Source organism: Aegilops tauschii, chromosome 2, assembly GCF_002575655.3.
Source record: "Aegilops tauschii subsp. strangulata cultivar AL8/78 chromosome 2, Aet v6.0, whole genome shotgun sequence".
Classification (NCBI taxonomy): domain Eukaryota; kingdom Viridiplantae; phylum Streptophyta; class Magnoliopsida; order Poales; family Poaceae; genus Aegilops; species Aegilops tauschii.
This window is the reverse complement of record NC_053036.3, coordinates 593106665-593128861: the sequence shown is the minus strand read 5'-3', so window position 1 is coordinate 593128861 and position 22197 is coordinate 593106665. Positions and strand designations below refer to the sequence as shown.

The 22197-nt window shown below is 45.3% G+C and overlaps 2 protein-coding genes and 1 long non-coding RNA gene across 6 annotated transcripts; 1 reads left to right on the top strand and 2 right to left on the bottom strand.

Moving 5' to 3' along the window:
- Positions 1-655: 655 nt before the first annotated feature.
- On the bottom strand, positions 656-2023 carry LOC109750026 (uncharacterized). Its single transcript, XM_020308974.3, has 3 exons — positions 1943-2023; positions 1690-1836; positions 656-1327 (listed from the first exon to the last, which is right to left on the bottom strand). Exons 1-3 carry the CDS (start codon positions 2021-2023, stop codon positions 656-658), a joined length of 900 nt encoding a protein of 299 aa, XP_020164563.3.
- A 6834-nt stretch (positions 2024-8857) lies between these two features.
- On the bottom strand, positions 8858-9803 carry LOC109750058 (indole-3-acetic acid-induced protein ARG7-like). The gene has a single exon (XM_020309006.4). It carries the CDS (start codon positions 9761-9763, stop codon positions 9359-9361), a length of 405 nt encoding a protein of 134 aa, XP_020164595.1. The 5' UTR covers positions 9764-9803; the 3' UTR covers positions 8858-9358.
- A 5374-nt stretch (positions 9804-15177) lies between these two features.
- Positions 15178-20657, top strand: LOC120973788 (uncharacterized). 4 transcript variants are annotated; one of them, XR_006670660.2, is made up of 11 exons: positions 15178-15387; positions 15494-15577; positions 15916-16058; positions 16541-16630; positions 16992-17169; positions 17271-17418; positions 18091-18168; positions 18591-18690; positions 19138-19196; positions 19295-20119; positions 20206-20657. It is a non-coding gene; the product is annotated as an uncharacterized lncRNA (long non-coding RNA). The 4 variants fall into 4 exon arrangements; XR_012203410.1 differs by having other exon boundaries at positions 18091-18198; XR_006670659.2 differs by having other exon boundaries at positions 18091-18198; positions 18586-18690.
- The last annotated feature ends 1540 nt before the right edge of the window (positions 20658-22197 follow it).

Here is a 22197-nt window from a genome sequence, read left to right as displayed (position 1 = left end):
CCACTTGATGCATAATTTGGCACAATCCAGTACTGGTTATTGTAATGTTGAACTTGAGGTGGAGTACTCTAGTTGGGGCACCATATTTTGGTGTTGAATATGTTGCTACTGGATATGTATGTGTTGAACTTGAGGTGGTTATCTGAATGTTGAACTTGTATGTGTTGCTACTGGATATGTATGTGTTGAACTTGAGGTGGTTATCTGAATGTTGAATATGTTGCTATTGAATATGTATGTGTTTATTTTCACTATATTTGTGCTTGGCTTAGTTGCAGGCAAGATATTAAGTTAGTTAGTTGGTTTAGTTGCAGCCAATCTAAATGCAATGTACTGTCTGGTTTAGTTGCTCTAGTTTAAGCCAAGTTGTAATGGATCAAGTGGTAATGGATCAGTGAAGTTAGTTTCTGGAGTTCAACTCATTATAGCCATACATAACCATTGTTCACAATACATAGAGGAGTTCAACTTCAAATGCATAGTTCATCCTTTTCTCACAAAAGGATGAATAGCATAACTACTACATACATACACAACCATAGTTCACCATTAGTACAAGCATACAGTACACAACCTTAGTTCCTAGATGCTAGGTCATTACACAACCATCATTCCCAAAAGGTCAGCAATGCCACTAATCTCATTTTCATCTTCTTCACTTCTCCAAGATGGCCTGAATCCCCCTGAACTTCTCCTTCAACTTTTCATTCTGAAACTCTAACTGCCACTTCTCTTCAATATGCTTTTCATTTCCCTTAAGCAGATCAGCAACCTGAAGCTTCAACTCTAGCTTCTCTTGGGTGAGCTTCTCCTGACACTTTGTTAGCTCTGCATTCTTCAGCTCCAAATTCATGCTAGCTTCAGTAAGCACTTGCTTCTCTTTCATTTTGTTCAACTTCAAGTTCTGAATGACTGTTGCTTGAGCTCTTGTCAGGTTGAGCAGCAGCTCATACTTCTGAGTAAGTTTCTGGGTCTCTGCATCTTTATTTGCCATCTCACTTGCCATCTGTGCCTTCATATCATCAATCAGTTCTTTTCTTACCTCCTGCTGATATGTAATGGCAGACTGCAGATGTCTGAAATCCACCACCTTATCTTCCTGGAAGTTCATCAGCTCATGCACATCTTGGACTAGCTTGTCATAGTTGGCCTCCAGCTTGTTCTTCTCTTCTGTCAGATGGTGGATAGTGAAAGAACTTTCAAGATTGTCATTCACCCTAACAGTTTTGGCATCTTCGACCATTGCCCATAGCTTCAACAATGCATTCTGCATTGTTGGGGGCCACTGGTGATCAACCCATTCAACAAAGCCACAATTGCTACCTGCCTGCAAAAACAACAACAACACCAACATAGTTCATACAACAAGTAATTACACAAGATAACTGCAGTTGCCAAAAAGAATATCTAAATTTAGCATCAGACCACTACATTTAACAAGAGGAGCAGCCACTTGAGTAGCTGACTGACTAGGTTAGTTACCATTTTTAAGCTACTCTAGTACCACTATTAACCAAAATTACTATGCCATTGTACTCCAGCAAAATATACTCATGCTTGACCTAAATAAGCTACTCTAGTGCCACTATGAACCAAAATGTTGACAGCAAGCAGAGTACTCCAGCAAACAGAGTTCAATATGGCACTGACAAAGTAAGGAAAAAAAAACACTATGCCTACAATCCATACCGGCTGTGCACATGCTAAAAACCGCCGGCCTGTGTCTGTTCCTTCAAAGGCAACAAGCCTCTCAGATGCCATGCCGTGCTTCTCACATGGAGACATCACATCCAGCTCAAGCCCCTTGTAATCTGCATCTTCAAAGCTGAAAGGGACCTGCAGAAGCTCGCACAAAGACACTGGGCAAATCAAAACCTACCAAAATCAACCAAATCAAGAAATCCCAAATCTGAAACCCTAACCCTAAACTCACTGTACTGACCTCGTTGAGACCGTCTGTGGAGGAAGAATGCATGTACGGGAGGCTAGACTGGTCATCGCTGCTTTCGTCCTCCAAAACCATGGCGTCGGCGGGGCGGTGCGGCGGCCAGCAGTCGGGACGCGGGCGGCGGCGACAGAGGAAACGAGTGAGGAGAGGAGGAGGGGAGGGGAATGGTGCGGCGGGGGCGAGCTGGTGCGACCGGACCGGGTTGGAGAGCAGCAGCGCACCGGCTCGTCCTAGTCAGCGCGCGGGCACGCGCCGATTGGCCAGCGTGGCACCTGACGGGTGGGCCCAAGCTGTCAGATCGAGCGTCAATACGTATAAATACGCGTTTTAGCCTTATTTAAAAAACCTGGAGCAATCATGGTACTGACATGCAAAAATTAGCAATCGTGGTACCAATCTGCATGTGATGCCCCAATTGTGCTACTTATGTGCAATTAACTCCATCCACCGGGCCAGGCTCAAAAGCCCATGCAGTATATACCAGACAAGCGATTTTTGCATGGTGGGTGCGAGTCACATGCAATGCAGAGAACCAAACACCCCCTAGGTTACCTGCCCTCGGTTCACAAGACACGCTTCCTATCCACGCTAGTACGGATTTCCACTGATTCTTCCGACGACTCTAACAAAGTAACAAGCAGGTTCTGACGACTGATAATTCCTGTCAGAAAATAATGATTATCCAACGGCAACTGACGGTGGATGGATGCACGCGCCGCTGGAATCACGCTCGGATCGTAGTCGTATCCGCACGGGTCCTTGTCAGCCCCAAAACGCTCGCTGTTCGCTGCTCCAGCACGCGCCACGCTACAAAAATAATCCACATTCCACATGATTAGTTACACGAACATGTCAGTGTCAGCAGGACAGCGAGCGTCACATACGGATCGACCAGTGAGCGCGGCAGAAACGTGCGCTGCGGAGCTCGGCGCCGGGAGGTCGGTCGGGGTCGTGGCGTGGCGTCGTCGGTTGCCGGTGCCGGTCAGACGGGCGCCGACCGACCGACTCGCTCCAGGATACGCAACTCGATACGAATATGATACCCGCGCGCGGCACCTAGCTGGCCACCAGAGTTCACTGGAACGCGGCCGGCGCGGCGCGCGGCTTCGGCCTGCATGAGACGACACGAGCGCGCGGGGCCGTTTGAGGCGGAATATGTGCCTGCCTCGTCCGGAAGGACAGAAAAATGTGCGATACGGCAAATCGTGCGGCTTTGGCTGGGTCTGGTCATGTATAATGGCCGGCCGGTATGGTGGTTGCCGGCGCGGTCCGTCTCCGATCCGTGCATTATTAAGCTCCAAGGACGGACGGACGGACGTACCCCTAGCACTAGCAGAGAGTGTGGCGTCCATGCTCGCTGCGGTGTGAACTGGTCGGCTGGTCCAGTGTTCTCTTGTGTGCGCGCGGCTGCTGGAAGTTAATCTGGTCCAGCCAACACGTACTACTACTACGTAGGAGTACGTTGCTACCAGGACCGTGCCCGGCACGGCCACGTTTCTGGCGTGCCACTGGCGGTGCATGCATGTGCCGGCCTGCCAGTTGTTGTTGGTAATTCGGTGCGTCTACCCTACGGCCTTTGCAGAAAAATAAAATGAAAGTGACGGCCGGCTTGCATAGCGATGGTTGTTAAGATCACGCCGCCCTCACTGATGGTATGTAGCATGCAAGGTCGGAGGCTCACAGAGCTTTGACTTGGTTGCCAAGTCCCCATCTGGGCGTCCAGCTAACGAGCCCTGCAATTACAAGGAAGTCACGTCGTTAAACTGTCACCAGAAGAGGGGAGAAGCACGCACTGCCTTTGCCTCACAATCATTATGTCAGAAATTATAGCCTGAGCCGGAATTAAATTAGTGGGACAAGCCAAGGGTTGCCTTCCCATCGTACGATGAATTGTACGTACGTCGAACCTTCTCATGCATGAGGCATGAGCAGTCGATCAGGACAACATCTCCGATTTCCGATCAAGATCAAGGCATCAAGCATGGACGGACGCACGTACTTACGAACCGTGGTACTCGATCCCTCGCGTATGTACGTGAGTACGTAGTATACTTGCCTACTTGACTTGATTCTGGTACGAGCGAGCTGTCGGTCGGTTCATGCCATTTTGGCGTGTTTCACGGTAGGACACAAGTACAGTAGGACTGTAGGAGTACCTACTTGATTCTGGTGTTGGCGAGCTGATCGATACATGCCATTTTGCCATTTTGTCGGCGTCAGAGCATCTACAGCCGATCTGGATGCACACCGACGCAACGCAGAGACTTTCCCCATCACGGCTGTCTGTCCCTGCACCATCAAGTTTTACGTGTATTATTATCAAAAAAACTAAGATGGGGTTAGTGTAACTTTCCCTAGATAAAGTACATGGGTTGGTACTTCTAAAACACAAGATTCCTTGAAAATGTATATATATATAGAGCTCAAGCCCTGATCCGTTCTGTCCGGTTGCCCTTTACTTTTCAGGCTGGACATGTTGTTTTCTATTCAAGTCTACCATCAAATTAAGTGTGGATAAAAAGGGGACGAAAATATATTTTCCTTTTTCACCCACCAGTTTAGCACTTCGTCCAATCAACATTCTTGGCTGTTGTCTGGCCCAGCCTGAGTGATGACAACGATGCCTCACTTTCCTGCACTCTCTTCTACATCCTGACCAACTGTCTGGCACCCTAAACCCCCTTAATTATAACTATAATATGTTTTTGTTAATTAAGCAGTCTCGTCAACCGAGCGATGATGTCAAAAGCTGCTGACAGCTCTGAGATTCACAATGGCGCGTTTCTTTGTGCAAAATATTCTGCTTGCTTTCCATCACAACATGAGTTTTCAGAATATGCAGAAATTTGCAAACTGACGTGTTGTCCCACCCTGCAGACAGCACCAGAATAAGCATCAGTTTTCCTGCATCTTGGCTTCAGGATCTCATGTTATCTCGATTTTGTTCTCCTGCCACATGGTACATGTTGCGCCCTCGATCAAGCCTGAGAGAGATTCCGCTCCAGATTGCCACTGCCGAGGCACAGATCTTACAGAATGACATATATTTTGCAGGCATAAAATCCATAAACTTGTATAAATATGCCTAGTTTATATCACCTGTAGTTAGCACATGCATGCTTCCGGGCTTTAGTTCCCGTTAATGTTATCCAAGGACTTGACATAAAGAGCCAACAGAGTGCGTGCAACAAAAGTGTCCGAAAGGCCTTTGCAGCTTTCGTGCGAGCAAAGCCGGGAGAAAAAGAGATAGAAGTGAAGCCAATTTGTTCATCTTGCTTGTCAACTTCAGTGCAGCGTACGTTGTGGTGGAGTAGTAGTACCCTAGTGTGTACCCATGAATAATTAGAAAAAGGTCTTCTTCATTTAGGCCAGGGTGTCATTTGTCTTGGTGCATTTCAAGCTGTATAGCATATCAAGCTTAATTAGCATCCAGAATACCAAAAGTATTAATTTGAGTTGTACGAGATGTAGCTAGCTATGTTCTCATTGTGTAAGAACAATAATGTGTTACCCGCAAAAAAAGAGAACAATGATGTGGCGAGATAATGTGATAAATTTGTTCTGCTCTCACGTCGATCAACCAATTATAACCAAGATAATGTCACATGGTGACCAAACATTAATTCCTAGGCACATAATAATACAACTATCCATGATAAGACATACATGACGAAGTTTACGGCATTAGCAACAACTTACCCATGACCACCTGTACTAACTACCCAACTTACTTCCCTCAAAAAAAAAAAAACTAACCAACTTGCCACATGAATGGGAGTTTTTGTTTGACATGACATTTAACAATATAAAAGAACATGAAAAATACAGGGGGTTCTCCTAACATAATTGAAGAACGTACTTTCATTATCGTTGATTTGTCGTTTGCATAGTTAAATGGGTGGTTGAAGTTGACATGCATGGCGCAGTTTTGCGTTGTCCTTTTGCTGTGAAGTGTAAAATACCACGACTGAATCTTATTGAGTGTTGACCAACATGCATGATCAGACATAGACACACAATTGAAATGGTGCACATCTTTAACTAGCGCCATGTTTGACGAAAAATGATTAGCTCCCAAAATGATTAAGCCTGCTACCTAATACTATACCGCTATTTTTTTTTATCCTTTCACCGATCAGAGATTCCATTTGCGGTAGGTAGAATGGAACGATGTTGCAAGAAGATCTATATGCCTGTAAGCATATTCATTCACCGATCGTTGCTAATCCTATGTGGTGCATGCACCAAATCGGGCCTGGTCATGTGCCCTAGCTAGATGCTCTACGTGTCAAGTACCCATGCCAAGTAGTATGCACTTAAGGTCATCCAATCGCCATGATTTGTTTACTTAGCGTACGTAGTGGGTACCTTGCAAATGCAAAAGATGAATCCGCAACGGTGTGGCATATGGGAGCATGTGAGTGACGGCGCAGCATTCCTATGTATCTGCGCCCGTGCACGGCGTCTCAACCATAGATTCGTGTGACTTGTAGCCAATTTAATACGTAAGCAAAAGGCACTTTGTGTTCAGATTAGCTGGGTACAATTAGCCTCTAAAATCTAATCTGATGCAAGAACATGCGTGGGGCTCCAATCAAAAGCAGTACTAGCTGGTACATGACAGTGCACGGGTAGTACAAGTAAGCTCCAGAAAGGACGATGGATGCATCTGCCCCACTCCTGTATGCATCAGAGAGGGAATACGATAACAATAATAATTATGCTTAGCGCCTGAGAATAAGACATGATCTATACATGCAATGATGTAATCATGTAGCCTGTTAGAGAGGTGATGATGTGATCTCGCAACCCAAAGGACGCACAAATTTCGTTTGGAACGGCCGCTCCAGTCCACTGGCCACATCATGATCCAGCAAATTTGACAAATTTGACCTATAGACAAAATCAAATCACAGAATGAACTATCCGTGAAACTATTTCACGCGGCTGACCTTTTTGTGTGACGCCCGACATGAAGGCGCCACACTACACCGTGCAACGCCTCACAGATAGGCGCTACACGGCCAGCGTCGCACCCGTGTGATCAGAAAATTACTAAGTCAGTGTGCAGCGCTTGAGAGCTTAAGCGCCACAATATACAGTGTAGCGCCTAGCTCCTAGGCGTTGCACTAGTGCAGCGCCTAGGTCCCAGGCGTTGCACTAGTGCAGCGCCTGAGAGCTAGGCGCCACGGGTCAGCCGCGTGAAATAGTTTCACAGACAGTTCATTCTGTGATTTGATTTCGTTTATAGGTTAAATTTGTCAAATTTGCCTCATGATCCCTCCTAGTTAGGCATGTGCCATGCCCCGGCGCAGTGACACGTATGTACGCGCCGCCGGTACGTCGAGGTCATGGCGCTCTACTAGCTGAGACGTCGTGCACGGGCGAAGATCGTCGCGGCAAAATTTTATTCAGGACGTCTTGGGTGGTTGGGTACAATAATACAGAGGATGCTGAGGCCATGCGTAAACTCAGAATTGTTAATAATTGAGCTGCATAAAATTTTCCTGGCAATGGGACTCAGCTGTCATCGGTTCCTATTTTCTTCGCCAATTTTCCTCTCATCATCCAGCTGAACACGCCGTGGATGAGCCTACGGAGCCTATCACAAGCACAAACACCACACAAGTACATCACATACACTCAGGGATTTACGTTCTCAGAAGATATCCACGTTTTGAGGAGACATTACGTTAACAGCTTCTTCCCCGAGATAGCCGAGGTACCCAGTGACAACGCAAAAAATCGACGAGAGAGCCGTGGCGGACGCTCCGTCCCCGGTCACGTCCTTGAGCCAGTACTGCACCGAGGCACCCTTCCTACTTTCCTAGTCTCATCGCGTTGGTAGACGCGGGCAGTGATTCTGACGGTGGGCTGTCTATTTGGACGATGGGGTGCCAATTCCGAGAGGCCAGACAGCAGTTTCGACGGTGGGGTGCAAATTTCGGCACGCAGGAGGTAGAGGGGAGGGGAATGAGAAGTGGGAGACGGTCTAAAGTTTGCTTCGCACCATGGTTAGAGTGCACTCCAAATGACGTCTCAAAAGACGCCAAATATGGAGGATGCTTCAAAAATTAAGATGATGTGGCATGATATGTCGACTAGTGCCATTTTTGGTCACGATTGTCATATTGACGGTTATTATGCTGATTGGGCACTTACGTTTACTCGGCTAGAGTTGCTCTAAGATGTAATTGTTGGAAGCCATGTACAGTGGTACGGTGCGAAGGATATGGGAGATATGGTACTTTGCGAGAGAACTTCAGATTCCCCGCCGTAAGTCGGTCTATTCACCTCATAATAACCATAATATAGGAATACTTGATTTGTTTTAGTCTCCACTCCCTTCGTAAACTAATATAAGAGCGTTTAGAATACTAAAATAGTGATTTAAACGCTCTTATATTAGTTTACAGAGGGAGTAGTTAACTCTTAAAACATTACCTTTTCTCATTTAATCGTTCTTTGACATGCTTCAGTTTTGTCTTAATTACCAACATCATATTTTCTCTCTCCTCTCTGCCACGTAGCCTCTTTTCACTCTACACTAGAAAAACAATACTACCTCTATACCATAATGTAAGACGTTTTTGGTTTTGCATAGAGCGTAAAAACGTCTTACATTTTGTTATGGTCCGAGTAGATTTTAAGTCGCATGTGAAACTACAAAAATATCACGAATGAAAATGAATTTAGTGGCCAGCCAGGTTAAATTTCAGCTTAAACTGATATATTCATTTGAGAGAAACTTATGTTTTAAATAGAACGCAAAAATTCTCTTCTTCATAATTAATCGATGTGGCAAAGCTTTGGCCTCCCCCACAAACCGTATAAGTAACATGTGATCTCGGAGTTTACAAAGCTGTCAATCTTGCACATAAATAAGAAACTTCTAAGTCGATGGAGAGATAGGAAAACAGATAATACATTAATGCAACAGCTAATGACACCCATGGAGAGCCAACACCAATGAGTTGAAGCACATGACAGACAATTAGAAAGTGAATGTGCAACACGGAGCAATTCTTCATCATCACCGGCAAGGAATGCTACCGATTAATTACGACAATCACAAAAATCTTCATCTTCATCTTGAACTAATCGCTACAAATTTCTTCTAACTACAGTCAACTTGTCAAGCCGTACAGAGCCTCCGTTGCTCACACGCGCGGCACCGTCACCGGTTCGTGTTTCGGGGCGCCGGACCACGTCCGTCAATAAGATATTCGGGCCTCCGGCGGTGTGGGCGGGCGGAGTCTTCCCTGCCGCGGCATGCTTTCGCCATTTCTGCGTCCGGAAGACCAGTTGCTGGCTTGCTGCTGCCGCCGCCGGAGTCAAATCGCCAGGGCTACCTCACGTTAGAACAGAGCACGTATGCCGAATGGCCTATGCCCATCGATCGGTCACCAGTCACCACACGAGCTCCTCCGCCGCCACCCTCTGCAGCAACGGCCGCGTCGCGACGTCGCGGCTGCTGACGGCCAGCACGCCGCGGCGCTCCTCGGAGGAGACGCGGCGGAGGACGTCCCGGAAGCGGTCCTCGTCGCAGGGGAGCGCGATGGGGCCGCACGCGCCGGACGGGAACCCGTACTCTTCCTCCGCCTGCCGGAGCAGCTCCCGGAACACGGGGTGGTTCAGGTGCGCCGCGCGCACCACGAAACGCCGAGACGAGCTGCCCACGCACACCGCCACGTGCCCCGCCGGCACCGACACCGCGCGGTCATCCGCAGCGGCGCGCGCCGCGGCACGGGAGCGCCACCGCCGCAGGGTCTGCTTGAGCAAGACGATGTTGTGGATCTTGCTGCATTTCGCCATCGACGAAAGTTGAGAGTTGAGCTGCTGGTCTGAGTCTGATGTTGTTGGGTGGGCAGAGGAAGAGCTGGCTTCCTGTAGGTGTCGGGGTAGGGGTTTTATAGGAGGGAAGAGGGCTTCATTCTTACATTTTCCATTTTTTCATATGCTTCAGGAAAAAGAAAAAGGAAAACACATGTGAAGCGTACAGTATCAGACAAGCCGTGCATGCGTCTGGGTACAGTTGCGGGCGTTCACGCAGGCTCACATGGAAATGTTGACGTCACATTAGCGAGTGCTGGGGACGAGAAGGCCGAAGAATCGTTGCGCATGCCCGGTGGATTGGATCCCCGCGGCTCTCGGTCAGGGTAGTGGCGGAGGCGCTGTGCTCGTGCATGTTGCCCGGCGCTGTGCTCGTGCAGTCATCGATCCCGGCCGCGTGCATGTGCAGTGCTCCCCGGGTTTTCGCATCGTCTGACACGAAACCCTAGCCTCACACACGAAGCCACGCAGCACGCCTCCGGGCTTAGCTCAGGGTGAGCGTACAACGCCTCCAACAAGCAGCAGGGGCGAATCTACGTGCATTGCTGTGGGGGCAAAGAAAGCGTTGGCTCAGTGGTTGGGCATGCGGTTGTGCAGCCTAACGACCCGAGTTCAATTCTTAGAATTCACAGATGATGCACAACAGGTTTCCCCCATTTATTGAGGATCAAGTTTGGTGTATGGTGAAACCACTCATCAAAAAATATCTTGATACTCATTTAAAAAATTCTGAGGACCATGTTTATTTTGGTACTCACACTAAAATGGCCGTATGCATTCCTAGTTGGTGCAGAGGCCGGGGGAAGTGAAATTCTCCCCAATTTTAAAAAGCATGCTAGCTAAGTTTGTTTGAGCGCACCCAACAACCCCCGCGTTGCCCTCCTCTGGCGATACGGGGGGCGACTCCCAGCGACACCCACCGCCCTCCCATTCTCCTCCCTCGTCGCGCCGCCGCCTGAGGCGCCGTCGGCGAAGCCCGGGCGGGCTCCAGTGACGGCGGCGGCGGGGCGTTTCCCCTAGGTCTCTTCTTCCCTCTCGTCTTGGGAGCATCTAGCGGCTGGAGGAGGGCCGCGGGAGCTTCGATCTGGACTTGCGGGCACGGCGGCCTAGGGGTGCGGGGCTCCGTGGCGGGCGCTGGCCGGGGCCTGGCGGCGCTTGGATGCTCCGGCGCGTGGCTAGATGCTGCGGTGGAGGTTGATTCCTCTTCCCAGATCTGGTCGAGGCCTGGTCGCGGTCTGCGGCGTCCCGGTCCGATGCGCTTCGGGCATGCGGCGGCAGGACTCGGCGGCCAGCGAGGGCTGGATCCCGGGGCGGCGGAGGATGTGTCGGCGGCTGTGGACTCGCGATGGGCGATGCGGCGGTCGCGATGTTGGACGACCCGTGCACAAGAAGCTTGATGGAGGCCATTGGAACGGATCTGGGTGAAGACCTGCTCGCGGCTGCTGCCGAGGCCGGCGATGGCGGCACTATTCGGTGTCGTTCCCTTGTTGAAGGCATCGCTGTTGAGAAGTTCCAGGCCGTGCTACCTCCGGGGGAAACCCTAGATCAGTAGATCGGATGACGGCGGCATTTTTGTGTCGTTTCCCTCTTGTGGCGTCATTCTTGAAGGTGTGCACGGGCTCGAGGGACCAGTGGACTGATTATTTGGTGGAGCGATGCTTCATCGTACACATTAATGGTGGCGTATCTCGGCGGCGTGGCGCAGCGTCTGATGTGTGACGAGGGACTCGCGCAGGAGGGTGATGTCATGGTGGCGTCGATGGCAGAGAGGCCGGGCAAGGTGGATGCAGCAGTACAACACTGAAGATGGATTGATGGCAGGTGGCTCCGGCGGCCTCATACCCGGTAGGCGTCCTGGTTGAGAAGTGCGCCGGACTGGTGGGTGCCCCATACTCGGCAGACGTCCTGGTTGGGACCTTAGGTCTTAGATGTTAGGTTTGGCTGCGAAGTCTGTTTGGTATTAGGCCCAGACTATCAGTATCCCTTCATCAACTGGATAGGAGTAGCGACAGATGTTGCCTAGACAGTGGCTTTAGTCGTAGTGTTGTGTCACTTTGTAAGGTCTTGTGTGAATAATTAATAAAATGGCTGCATGCATCGTCCAGATGCAGAGGCCGGGGTCCTCCTCCTTTTCTAAAAAAAACTCAGGCGAGATATTTGCCCCCGCTGCTTTGTTTTCTGTTGTATTTTTAAAGCCCCTGTATGAGAAATAGATTGCTTACAAACCCAGTTCTCTTATTATATATTCTGATTTTCATGTTAAAAAGTAACAAATTGTATCAAATATCCATGTGTGTACATTATAATGTACAAATTGATTATTAGATTGATTGGATCTTGCTTTGCGTAATAATTTTGTATGAATAAGTTTGAGCACGTGGGAGTAGAATAAAATCTGTAGCAATATTCTGCCTTCATGTATTTCAATTTATTTAACATTGAACTATATGGCATTGACAGGCAAGCTAATGGAGAGATGTTTTGTAAAATCGGCAACTGCAGTATGCCTGAAATAGTTGATCTAAATAGCTTACACGGGATCCATCCAAAAAGAAGAGACTTACCTATTTAATATCAACAATCATGGGGAGATTAGGAGAAATTACCTTACATGGGGAAAATCGTCGTGCGATGAAACGGAAGGAGGTAACGTGCTTAAGACTTTCTTTATCTACAAATGTTTACACTCTATTTTATAAAATGTGTTTCTTTTTCGAGTAGCTCTAAGGCTAGAAATCAGGGATGTAGCAACAAAAAGGAATGACGTATTCATATTTCTCAAGCTATTGTGCCTTCAGTGGTTAGTTTACTTTTCTTTTGCAATGATTGTGTCATAATTATGTGTGTCTTCACATTGTCATATAAGGACATATATGCGATTTTAGTTCTTACACACTCTATGTATGCTTGTGTGGTTGGTTTTTAAAATGATCCAGCCATTAGCTTGTATACATATTTCTGGAAAAAAAATCATATCTTTGCCCCCTCTTGTTTTTCATCCTGGCTCCGCCCCTGCCAACAAGCTTTGTCGCCCGAGGCCTCCAACACGATTATAGTTGTAGCCTGGTAATAGAAGTGTAGTGCAGGTACAGTTGATTACAAGCTAGTCATAGAAATGGTGGTGCAGGTACAGTCAATTGCAAGTTAGTACAACTATTGTTAATTACTAGATCGGCAACACGCCTTGGCGCGAGGGTGCCAGTCCAACCGATATGTCCAAATGGTGAAAGATCAAACTGCATGATGCATTAGTAGGAAAGGCAAGTTTAGCACATGTAACAGGACAACAACCAGCAGAGGTGCGGCAAAATGCATGATGCATTAGTGAGGGGGCTGTCAGTGAGGGACGTGGATAGAAAAAATACTGATTGCCTTATGACTGTGCAGTGAACTAATCATGCAAACTGTATTATTGAACGTATCAAACAGTCAATTGACTTTGTGCACGAAACACATATTAAACAATATAAACAATGCAGATATGCTATCACAACAGGCGAACAAACATCTAATATAAGAGAACAACGTAATTGAAGCGGGGCCAAGCAAGACAGAAATTAGTGCATATTTAATAGACCGGGTCATTTATTACTGGAACTGTAGAGTATTTAGATGACTGCTAATAATAGTATGTCGCTGCAGAAGGACATCAGGGTCAATCGCAGTGGCAGGGCCATCAACACCAACAGGCACTGCAGGCCAAACCAACGTCACAGCTAAAAAGCTAAAAGAACTGCAGAGCGAGCATGCTACCTGTAAATCGACATACACTCATAATTATAGTACAACATCACAAGCCCATACAAACTCTGTAAAAAGCAAATAGCTTGGAAAGCATCCTTCTCGTAAAGTGAGCAAGAATCTACACCGTCTTGAGCCCAAAAAACCTCCTCATACTCAGGGAATCGCTTTCAGGCACATCAATTTCGAGTTCGACTCCTCCGAGCATAGGAACCACAGCAAACACCCTGCCACCCACAAAATATAACCCAGAATAAGCCCACTCACTGAACTGAGCAAATGCTTTGAGAGAACGACAACATTGCATGATCTGTTTAACTGAACTAAGCACCTGACAGTTCATCGGGATAAAACTTTATAATTTGAAAGATGTCGTTATGGCTGCAGATATATAGGATATTTACAATGTGATTATGTTACGGGCAATATTTAATTAGATCGTATGTCTCTTAACCTATTTCAGGTTACCTTCTTGCAATTAGAAATTGCCACTGCAGCCCCAACTATTGTGGCAGGACAGGGAAGATGAGGAGAAAGAGAAAGAGAGAGGTCAGCAAGGTTGCTCACATCTGTTTTGTTTTATGGGCATACTCAGGTACATGTGGTGCATACACAAAGAAACAAAGGTAAAACCTTCAGCTAGACACACTTACATACACAAACAAACTACGGAATCCATCAATCTTATCCCTCTAATTAATAATCAAAGAAGCAGAAGGCTAATTGGGGGTACCGACCATGGGGCTCGAAGGGGTTCTCTTCAAGATGCACACAAGAGGCGACATCGTGGTCCTCGTACAGCAGTGGTAGGCGATCTCGGGTCTGGCCGCTTTGGCGCCATCCATGTCCAGCTCCTTCTTCCCCATCCATCCATGTCCAGCTCCTCCTCCTACACCGCAATAAAAGAAAATCTAAAGTAAGAATATAATAAATAATTTCCGGCAGTATGTGGTTTTCTCCATGAAAAAAAAGAAATATACAAAACCACATTTACCTTATAAAGGACGCTGGGGTGCTAGGCGCAACGACGGCCTCCACGTCCGCAATGAACAGTGCCGCGAGCGTTGCGTCCCGCGCGAGCAAAGAAGCAAGCGAGCTAGAGAAAAAGAAGAAGCGGGCGAGCAAGCGAGAGAAAAAAAGAAGAAGCGGGCGAGCAGCTGTAGCGAGCGATACCTAACCCGCGTCTCCCCCACGAGCCCCGCCTCCTCTCCTGCGCCGCCGCGCCCTCCCCACCCGCACGCGTCCCACCCTCCTCCTCGACCTCCCTCGCTGCCTCTCCTTCTCTTCCTCCTCTCTCTCCTGTGCCGCCGTCCTGCCCCATCCACCCATGCTCCACTCCGACGGCGACGATGACCTGTAGGCGAAGGGCGACGACGCAGAGGAGAGGGAGGTGCGGCAGCATATGGGAGAGGGTCACCAGCTAGCATCGGCCTGTGCTGGTGAGGTCAGGCTCCACCGTTCCTGTCCCTCGTCCTCACGCGGCCTCTCTTGGTCACCGGCGCTGCAGTTGCGCGGGCGTGAGGATAGCAAGGAGATGTTGGCCCTCGTCCAGGAACGCGGCGTCCATGGCCGCTCCTCTCCTCCTGATTTGCCTCCTCTTCTTTGTGCGCGCCGGCCGCTGCAGCTCCTCGCGCAGCCTCCGTCCATCCCACCTCTCTTGTTTTCCTCCTCTCTCAGATCGGCTGCCTTCGCTCGCCGTGGTTCCAGATCGGGCGGATTGGAGGAGCAGGGGAGGGCGAGGCCTGGAGCTCCATCGGCAGCGCGCGCTAGACTGGTGCTAGGCTGCATCTTCTCCTACCTCCGTTCTGGTGCCTCCTCCTACCCGCGTAAACAGCGAGCGGAGGGCGTAATCACTTAAGTGCCAGGTGAGCTCTTCCTCCACCCTGCAACTGTGAATTCTTTCGGTTTCTATGAAGATCATTCACATCTATTTTTTCATTCCTCCCATCTGGATTTTTGATTTGATTCTAGAGTTTGGAGGTGGATGTTACTTCAGGAAGGAAGTTGGTTACAATTTTCATTTGTTTGATGCAGCAGGGACAAACTAATTTGCAGGTAAGCTTTCTTTCAGTGATTGGTGGGTTACAGGTCAACCTGTCACACCTCACTAAATTTGGAACTCATGATTTGTTTTCTTGCTTGATATTAATTCTTGATATTTTTGGCACATCCTTATAGGGATATCATGTGCATATGTACGAGTTTCCTTTGCTTCGGTTGGAGATATGTGTGTGCCTGAAGATATAATCTTAAATGCATTTTCTGTATGATATGAGCACTCTTTCGTTCTCTGGGTGTACGTAGGTTGCAAGAATGAGAAGGCTTAGGGGATTATTGTAGAGTTTTGATTCACATGGATGCTCTATTCATGACTACTCTTTCTTTATTTGCAGAATTTCTTGGTGTTGCGATCTCTCCCCATCTTAGCATTGTCTTTCGTTGGAAGGGGAGGAAATTTGTGTATATCACACCTATCAGTTGCATCCCACAAAGAGGAATTTTGTGTCAGACATTGCCATTGGAGAAGCTTTGACAGGTATGGCCCTTCTTTCAGTAATAAGGTTTACACATGTACTGATGCAAAAGATTTGATTCAGAGGTTAGTTCTAATGGAGCGACACGTATTGTGTTTGTGGTCTTCCAGTTTGCCTTTCTTCCATGTATATGAATGACTCATACTTCCTTTCCTATTGCGATTTCATCCAGCCATTCCTTTCCTTGCAGCCTTAAATTTGTGAAATCTAAAGTATTTGGGTAAGAGAACATTTGCCACATAATTGTACTAATATTCTATGAATAATTACACTTTTGTGGCTGTGCTAATAGATGACCCTTAGAGACCCTGCGCATTCTCTAATTTTCCATACATGAAGATTTATTAAATGAATGTGGTGCTTTATTCTGGCTTGCAAGAGGAGCAACAAGAAATTCCTATTTCACGTAAGTGAAGAATATTTATATCCCTGATTGTTATAGTTGGTGGTCCGGATTCCAGTTTATTTCTCTAATTTGATGTAGGAAATGGATTGTAATTTGCACGTGAGGTGGGGCTTTTGATTGGGCCTTGTGGTGGTTGGATCCGCTAACAGATAGGGAGAAGCATGATAGGTTGCTACTGCTGCACCTATTATTTAATTTCTCGCAATGTTTTCGCAATCAGTTTATCTAAAGCATGATTTTAATATGCAATTTTATCAGTCGGAGATTATTTGAATGATTCGAAATTAGAATGTGGGGATCTCAAAGGAATGTTTCACAAAAAAACCAATATTGATCATTTCCAAACTTGCTCGGTGATCGAGGTACTATAGAGGATATCAATAGAATGAAAGCAAGAGCAACCTGACAACATCATTTTCCCTAGAATATTGATAGTCAACTTCAGTTATCAGCAGCTTCACACGTGTATGTATTTTTTTTGTTCATTTTCATCTTTGTGGTATTTTCTTACTTCCCCTTGTTGTTTCAGATCGGACAGAGATCGCAGGTCGCGGCCATGGGAGAGCAGGGGAGGCGTGGTTTACGTGATGGATATGTAGTAGGGGAGGGTGAGGAGGACGGGCATGTGGGAAGGCACAGCAATGCCGGAGCTAAAGCGGGCGCTTGTGTCACGGTGGTGCTTGGTGGTCATCGTCCCTAATCTCCAAGTTAGGCTGCACATCTTTGGCCCCGCCATCTCCTTCCTCCAAATTTTGCCTTTTAATAATCTCATTTGATTTCTCAATTCATGTTTTTTCTGACAAAATAGGTGCAGATTGGACGATGAAGAGACGAGGAAGGATGTTAGGAAGAGTGAAGAACAAGGCGGACCTTCTCTGGTGGAAGAACAAGATGAACCCTCTTTTATGGGTCCTGTTTTTGGCAAAATATGTGGGGACTCGAATGACAATGAGCAGGTATATGCTCTTCTTGTTCATTCCTGTTCCTACCATGTGACCCTCAACCTGTTTGATAGTGGTACTCCTAAAACAATGTTCTCAACTTGACTTCTATGGTTAATTTGTTATGGATCTCGAGTGCAGATTTGTTGCTACTGGAATGGACAAAGGTTAGTATGAGATGCCGATTTTTTGTCTTCGATTCAAAGATTTGAAATTCTTAAAACTAGGGTTGACGTAATTTTAGTGGCATCCTTGGGGATCTGATTATCCTGCTGTTAGCTACATAAATAATCGATTCTTTGTGTTTTGAGATCAAATGCATGAAATTCCATCAAGCAGTATATTATTTTGACCTTGATGGATCCTTAGTACATGAACGGACTTGATGGGTCCTTCTTTTGTTCGCAGTATTTGAATTGGACTGACAAGGCAATATATGTATAAAATTATATCGATTGGAACTTCAATTAGTCTTGCTTGCAGCGATATTATTATGATTTCCTTTTTGTATTTTCTTCAATTTATCTTCCAGCTCATCTGAATGATTTGCACACATATTTTTCTGGCAAAGTATACGTGCGATTGGTTCATAGAACATTCAGTTTTGTTCAGTTCTGGTAAGCAGCTTACTTGGCTGCTACACATGTGGACCACAACTTACTTCCCTTTTATTATGTCACTAAACAGGTGCCATTAATTCCTACAATGGCCTTTTTCTTCTTCTCAGAAGCCAGATAATGTTCAGTTGGAAGAGATGGATATGAGGTGCGTGCAAGTACAAGTGTGCAATGACAGGTACCCTATCTTGCACCTGTTTTGCTCATAAAAAAGCGCACATGTTGTTCTTGATTTGGTTTTCTTTTCCATGTGCAGTTTTAATTTTTGGCTCGCTCAAAGTGACATTAAAATGAAGATCCTATAACTGAAGTTGGATCTTCACTCCTACACAACAAATACTTTTTAGCTGAATAAATGGCTACAACTTCACCACATATGACCGTAATTAAATCTCATGTTTCATGCTCTGACTTATGTACTACCAATTTTTATGTTAAACATGATTAAATTCTTTCTGATTGTATTTAATATATCGTTGTATACTATCTTCAGCTATCATACAACTGCATGTAGGTAAAATATTCATGTTCATTGGTTGAATATCAATTAATGTTTTTTCTCTAGAATAGGTGGCGGAATGGCAAGGCGTCTGGTCAGATGACCTGTGTCTGTGGTCAGTTGGTGGATCTCGACTACAGGAACATCACCGATGCAATCCATAGTAGATTGGTAAATTGCTCACACAACATGTTTAGAATTGGAAAATATTAATTTTGTTCTTCTGTTTTATTTTTTCTGACTAAAAGTAGCAGTTTTGCTTCTGTATTAAGATTTCAACAAGAATTTATAAAGGCCTCTAAGGAAGCAGAGGAAAGAAAGAAAACGCCTGATAGTGCAAAGTGCACTTTGGCAGTAAGGTCAACATGAGACTACTAATGAAACACCTCCATCAGGAGGCAACAATATACATATACGAACTCCCAAATATTGCATGCTCATGAAAGCTGATAACATGCTCATGAAAGCTGATAGCATGCTCATAAAAAGACTTGGGTGTGCAGCGCCACTCGAAGCTTTAGAAGGTCCACACCCTAGCATGATTAAACTGGACTGTACTTATTATTCTCACTTGGTTCTGGTTATAAGTTTTTTAATGGTTTTTTCCTTCCCTTGCAGTTGTTCCAATGGGATGTAGATAGTAGGATCGAGACTACAATGTCACATGGTGGAAGCAAGTCAGTTGCCAAGAACAGTTTCTATTATGCTGACTTAATGTATATCCAGTTTAGAAGTGCCTGCAAGTTGAAATTTTAATTAATTTAACAAATGACAGGAGAAAGTGATGCGTGCTAGCCGTGAACTTAATGGGTCGCTTGTTCCTTGCAAATGAATCCATTCTGATGAGCTTTGTAAATATTAGGTAAATGTCGTGAAACTTAAGATAATCTCTCAAGCATATAATTTAGGCATTTCACTCCTAAGTGTAATGATATATGACACTGAACCATTCGATTGAATATCTTCTCAGTGTTTCCAAAATAGCCTAATTATTATAACATGATGGGAGAGTGGTAATAAGCTATTAAATGACACACAGCGGGAATAAACTGAGCATTTACTTAATTTGGTCGTAAATATGAGCTTGGGTTTTTCAGGTTGCATCTTGTACAAATCAAATTATATTTGGTGCTAAATTTACTGGATTTGAATTGTAGTGATGGTGATCTATTATTTAGATGGGTGTACTTCAGTGCTCCTATTTCTCACATGTCTTACAAGTTATTGCTGCAATATGTGGAATATAGAGCGGTACTGGTAATCTGTGATGTGACTGATGCAAACTAAAAAACTCACTGCAATACAAGTATTCTTTTTTAATTGTCTGATGGGAAAATAGGTAAATAGCTTGTGAGCAGACATGGATACACCGAGCCAAATTATTTATGCTAGATAGGTTTGTGTATTTTTTTATAATAGTTTAATTCAAGCTTTTCCTGTTGTACTTTGTTTTACCTGTTATACTTTGGTTAGCAAATAAAATTTGATGTTGTCCCCTTGAGATTAAACGGATGCGTCACACTATCAGACGAAATGCGTGTTACATCAAACAAAATCCATGATCGAGCTACCTTGGACCCTACTGCTTCAAGCACTATCTGTAATCTCAAATAGACTCTTATGGAAATTCATGATGTTGTGGTTGCGCTTCAGAGCATGACTAGCATGGCATGTCTCTCATTGCAGAAGAAAGGCATATGATCCAGACTCAGATTCAAGCTGCATTGAGGGTTATGCTTGAGACATGGATGATGGCTACAACCACTATGTCCGACCGTAGGTTGCGGCGGAGACAGGCCCCAGGCAGCCCGAGCGGATGCCTGGGGCATGAGGCTGATTCCCTTTGTATACTGTAGAGAACACTGTAGCTACAGTGTTGCAGTGCTTCCTAGGCTGGCCGGGGGCGTGGCTGAATCCTGGCGCCGCCACTGACCATAGGCATGCCTGCTTAGACGATGAAATTATGTTCAATACTACTGGGACATGTAACGATGACTCAACTTAATACCACCACCTTCTCGCGTCTTGGTCCTTGCTGCGAGCAAGACAATGCATCTCTGGCCTTTGCTAATATAGCTTACTTTTATAAAGCCAATGTATGCCATTATCAAGTGATATGAATATCTTCTTTTAAGCTACCAAGTGCCATGTAATGGAACATAAACATCTATTAAGTTAGTTCTAAATCAATCTCATATGCATTGTTTGAATACTCGGTTCGCTCTCACTTTTTGCGCCATGGGTATTCCTTAATTTTTCATATGAAAGGTTTAGAATTATTACCCTCAGTGCTTTCTAAAACTCGAAGTTACTAACAAATGTAAAGATTTCTGTTATAAAAGGTTTAGAATCATTACCCTTGATGCTTAAATTTGGACCATGCACCTTACTTGGGTAAACATAGAGCCAAATGGCACATTGTCCAAATACACGTTCAAAACACTTCTGGTTTGACATGGTCTCTATCCTTGATCAAACATAAAGTTACTAAAAAAAGGCAAATATTTTCAACGCGGACATGGTTTCAAATGGGTCTCTGTGCCATTTGGCGCACCGGGTCATCTAGTCTATACAAATATACAGAACCACATGAGGAAATTGAAATATACAGTACCACATCTATACACATGCTGCCGTACTAATGAACAAACACTTCCATATATACATCAGGGGTTTGCATATGTTACAATCAGCCATCTAAAACAGTCTGAACGTGAACCTAACTTCTATTGGATAATTCAATGTTGTGTTGCATATACAATAGCTAGCAGCTACTATACTTCAACTAATAACCAAACCTACAGTTGTCTGCTCTCTGATATCATTTAGGGGAGTATGCATGAATCTTGCTTTGATTATCGTTAGAGAGAGAGAGAGATATATTAGTCCCAAAAGGCCTTGCTCAGGCAACCAGCAAGGCATCATGTTGTGTTTCCCCTAGATACCATGAAGCACAAGCAACTAATCGTAGAAGTAGACACAAATTTGGTTCCTAGGCTCGAAATGCAGGGCTAGCAACTGCTCACCTGAGCTCGAAGTATTCTGTCGTTGGGTCATGGACGGTAACGCGGTTTGTTGTGAGTCTTCTACTTACCCATGGCTGAAGCAAACTGCAAGATAAAAGTGAACATGTGTGCGATATAATTTCTAGTCCAGAGGTAAGTTGGAAAATATCATATGTCAAGATTCTTTTTAACTCAAGTGAATCTCCAAGATTATGCCAATGATATAAGAAAGAAGTCATTGGATACATAGTAAAACAGAGAGACTTTGAGCTTAAATTAGTTGAGCATAACACATTTTGCACTAAAGGCTTGTTTCCTATTTCAGTTCATACAACCTCTTTTCCTATCCAATATTGATCATCCAATTAATAGTATCAATGTTGCAATTGATAGTTACGAATGTGGCAAGAATATATGCACTAAGTAAACTGAAAGGAACTCAAGCTTTATATTTTGACCAATTGGTCTGCACTAATGTAATCTCTTATTAATTCATATATCCAAATGGAACCATCTTGAAAGTAAAATCTCAACGGCAAACCTAAATAATCACTAAATTCATACACATCAGAAAAAAATACCACAGATGGTAGAGCATTATTTAAGTTCAAAGATGATTGTCAAATAGCATGGACATTACTTAATATTCTCATGAGTTTATTTTAGTAAGAAT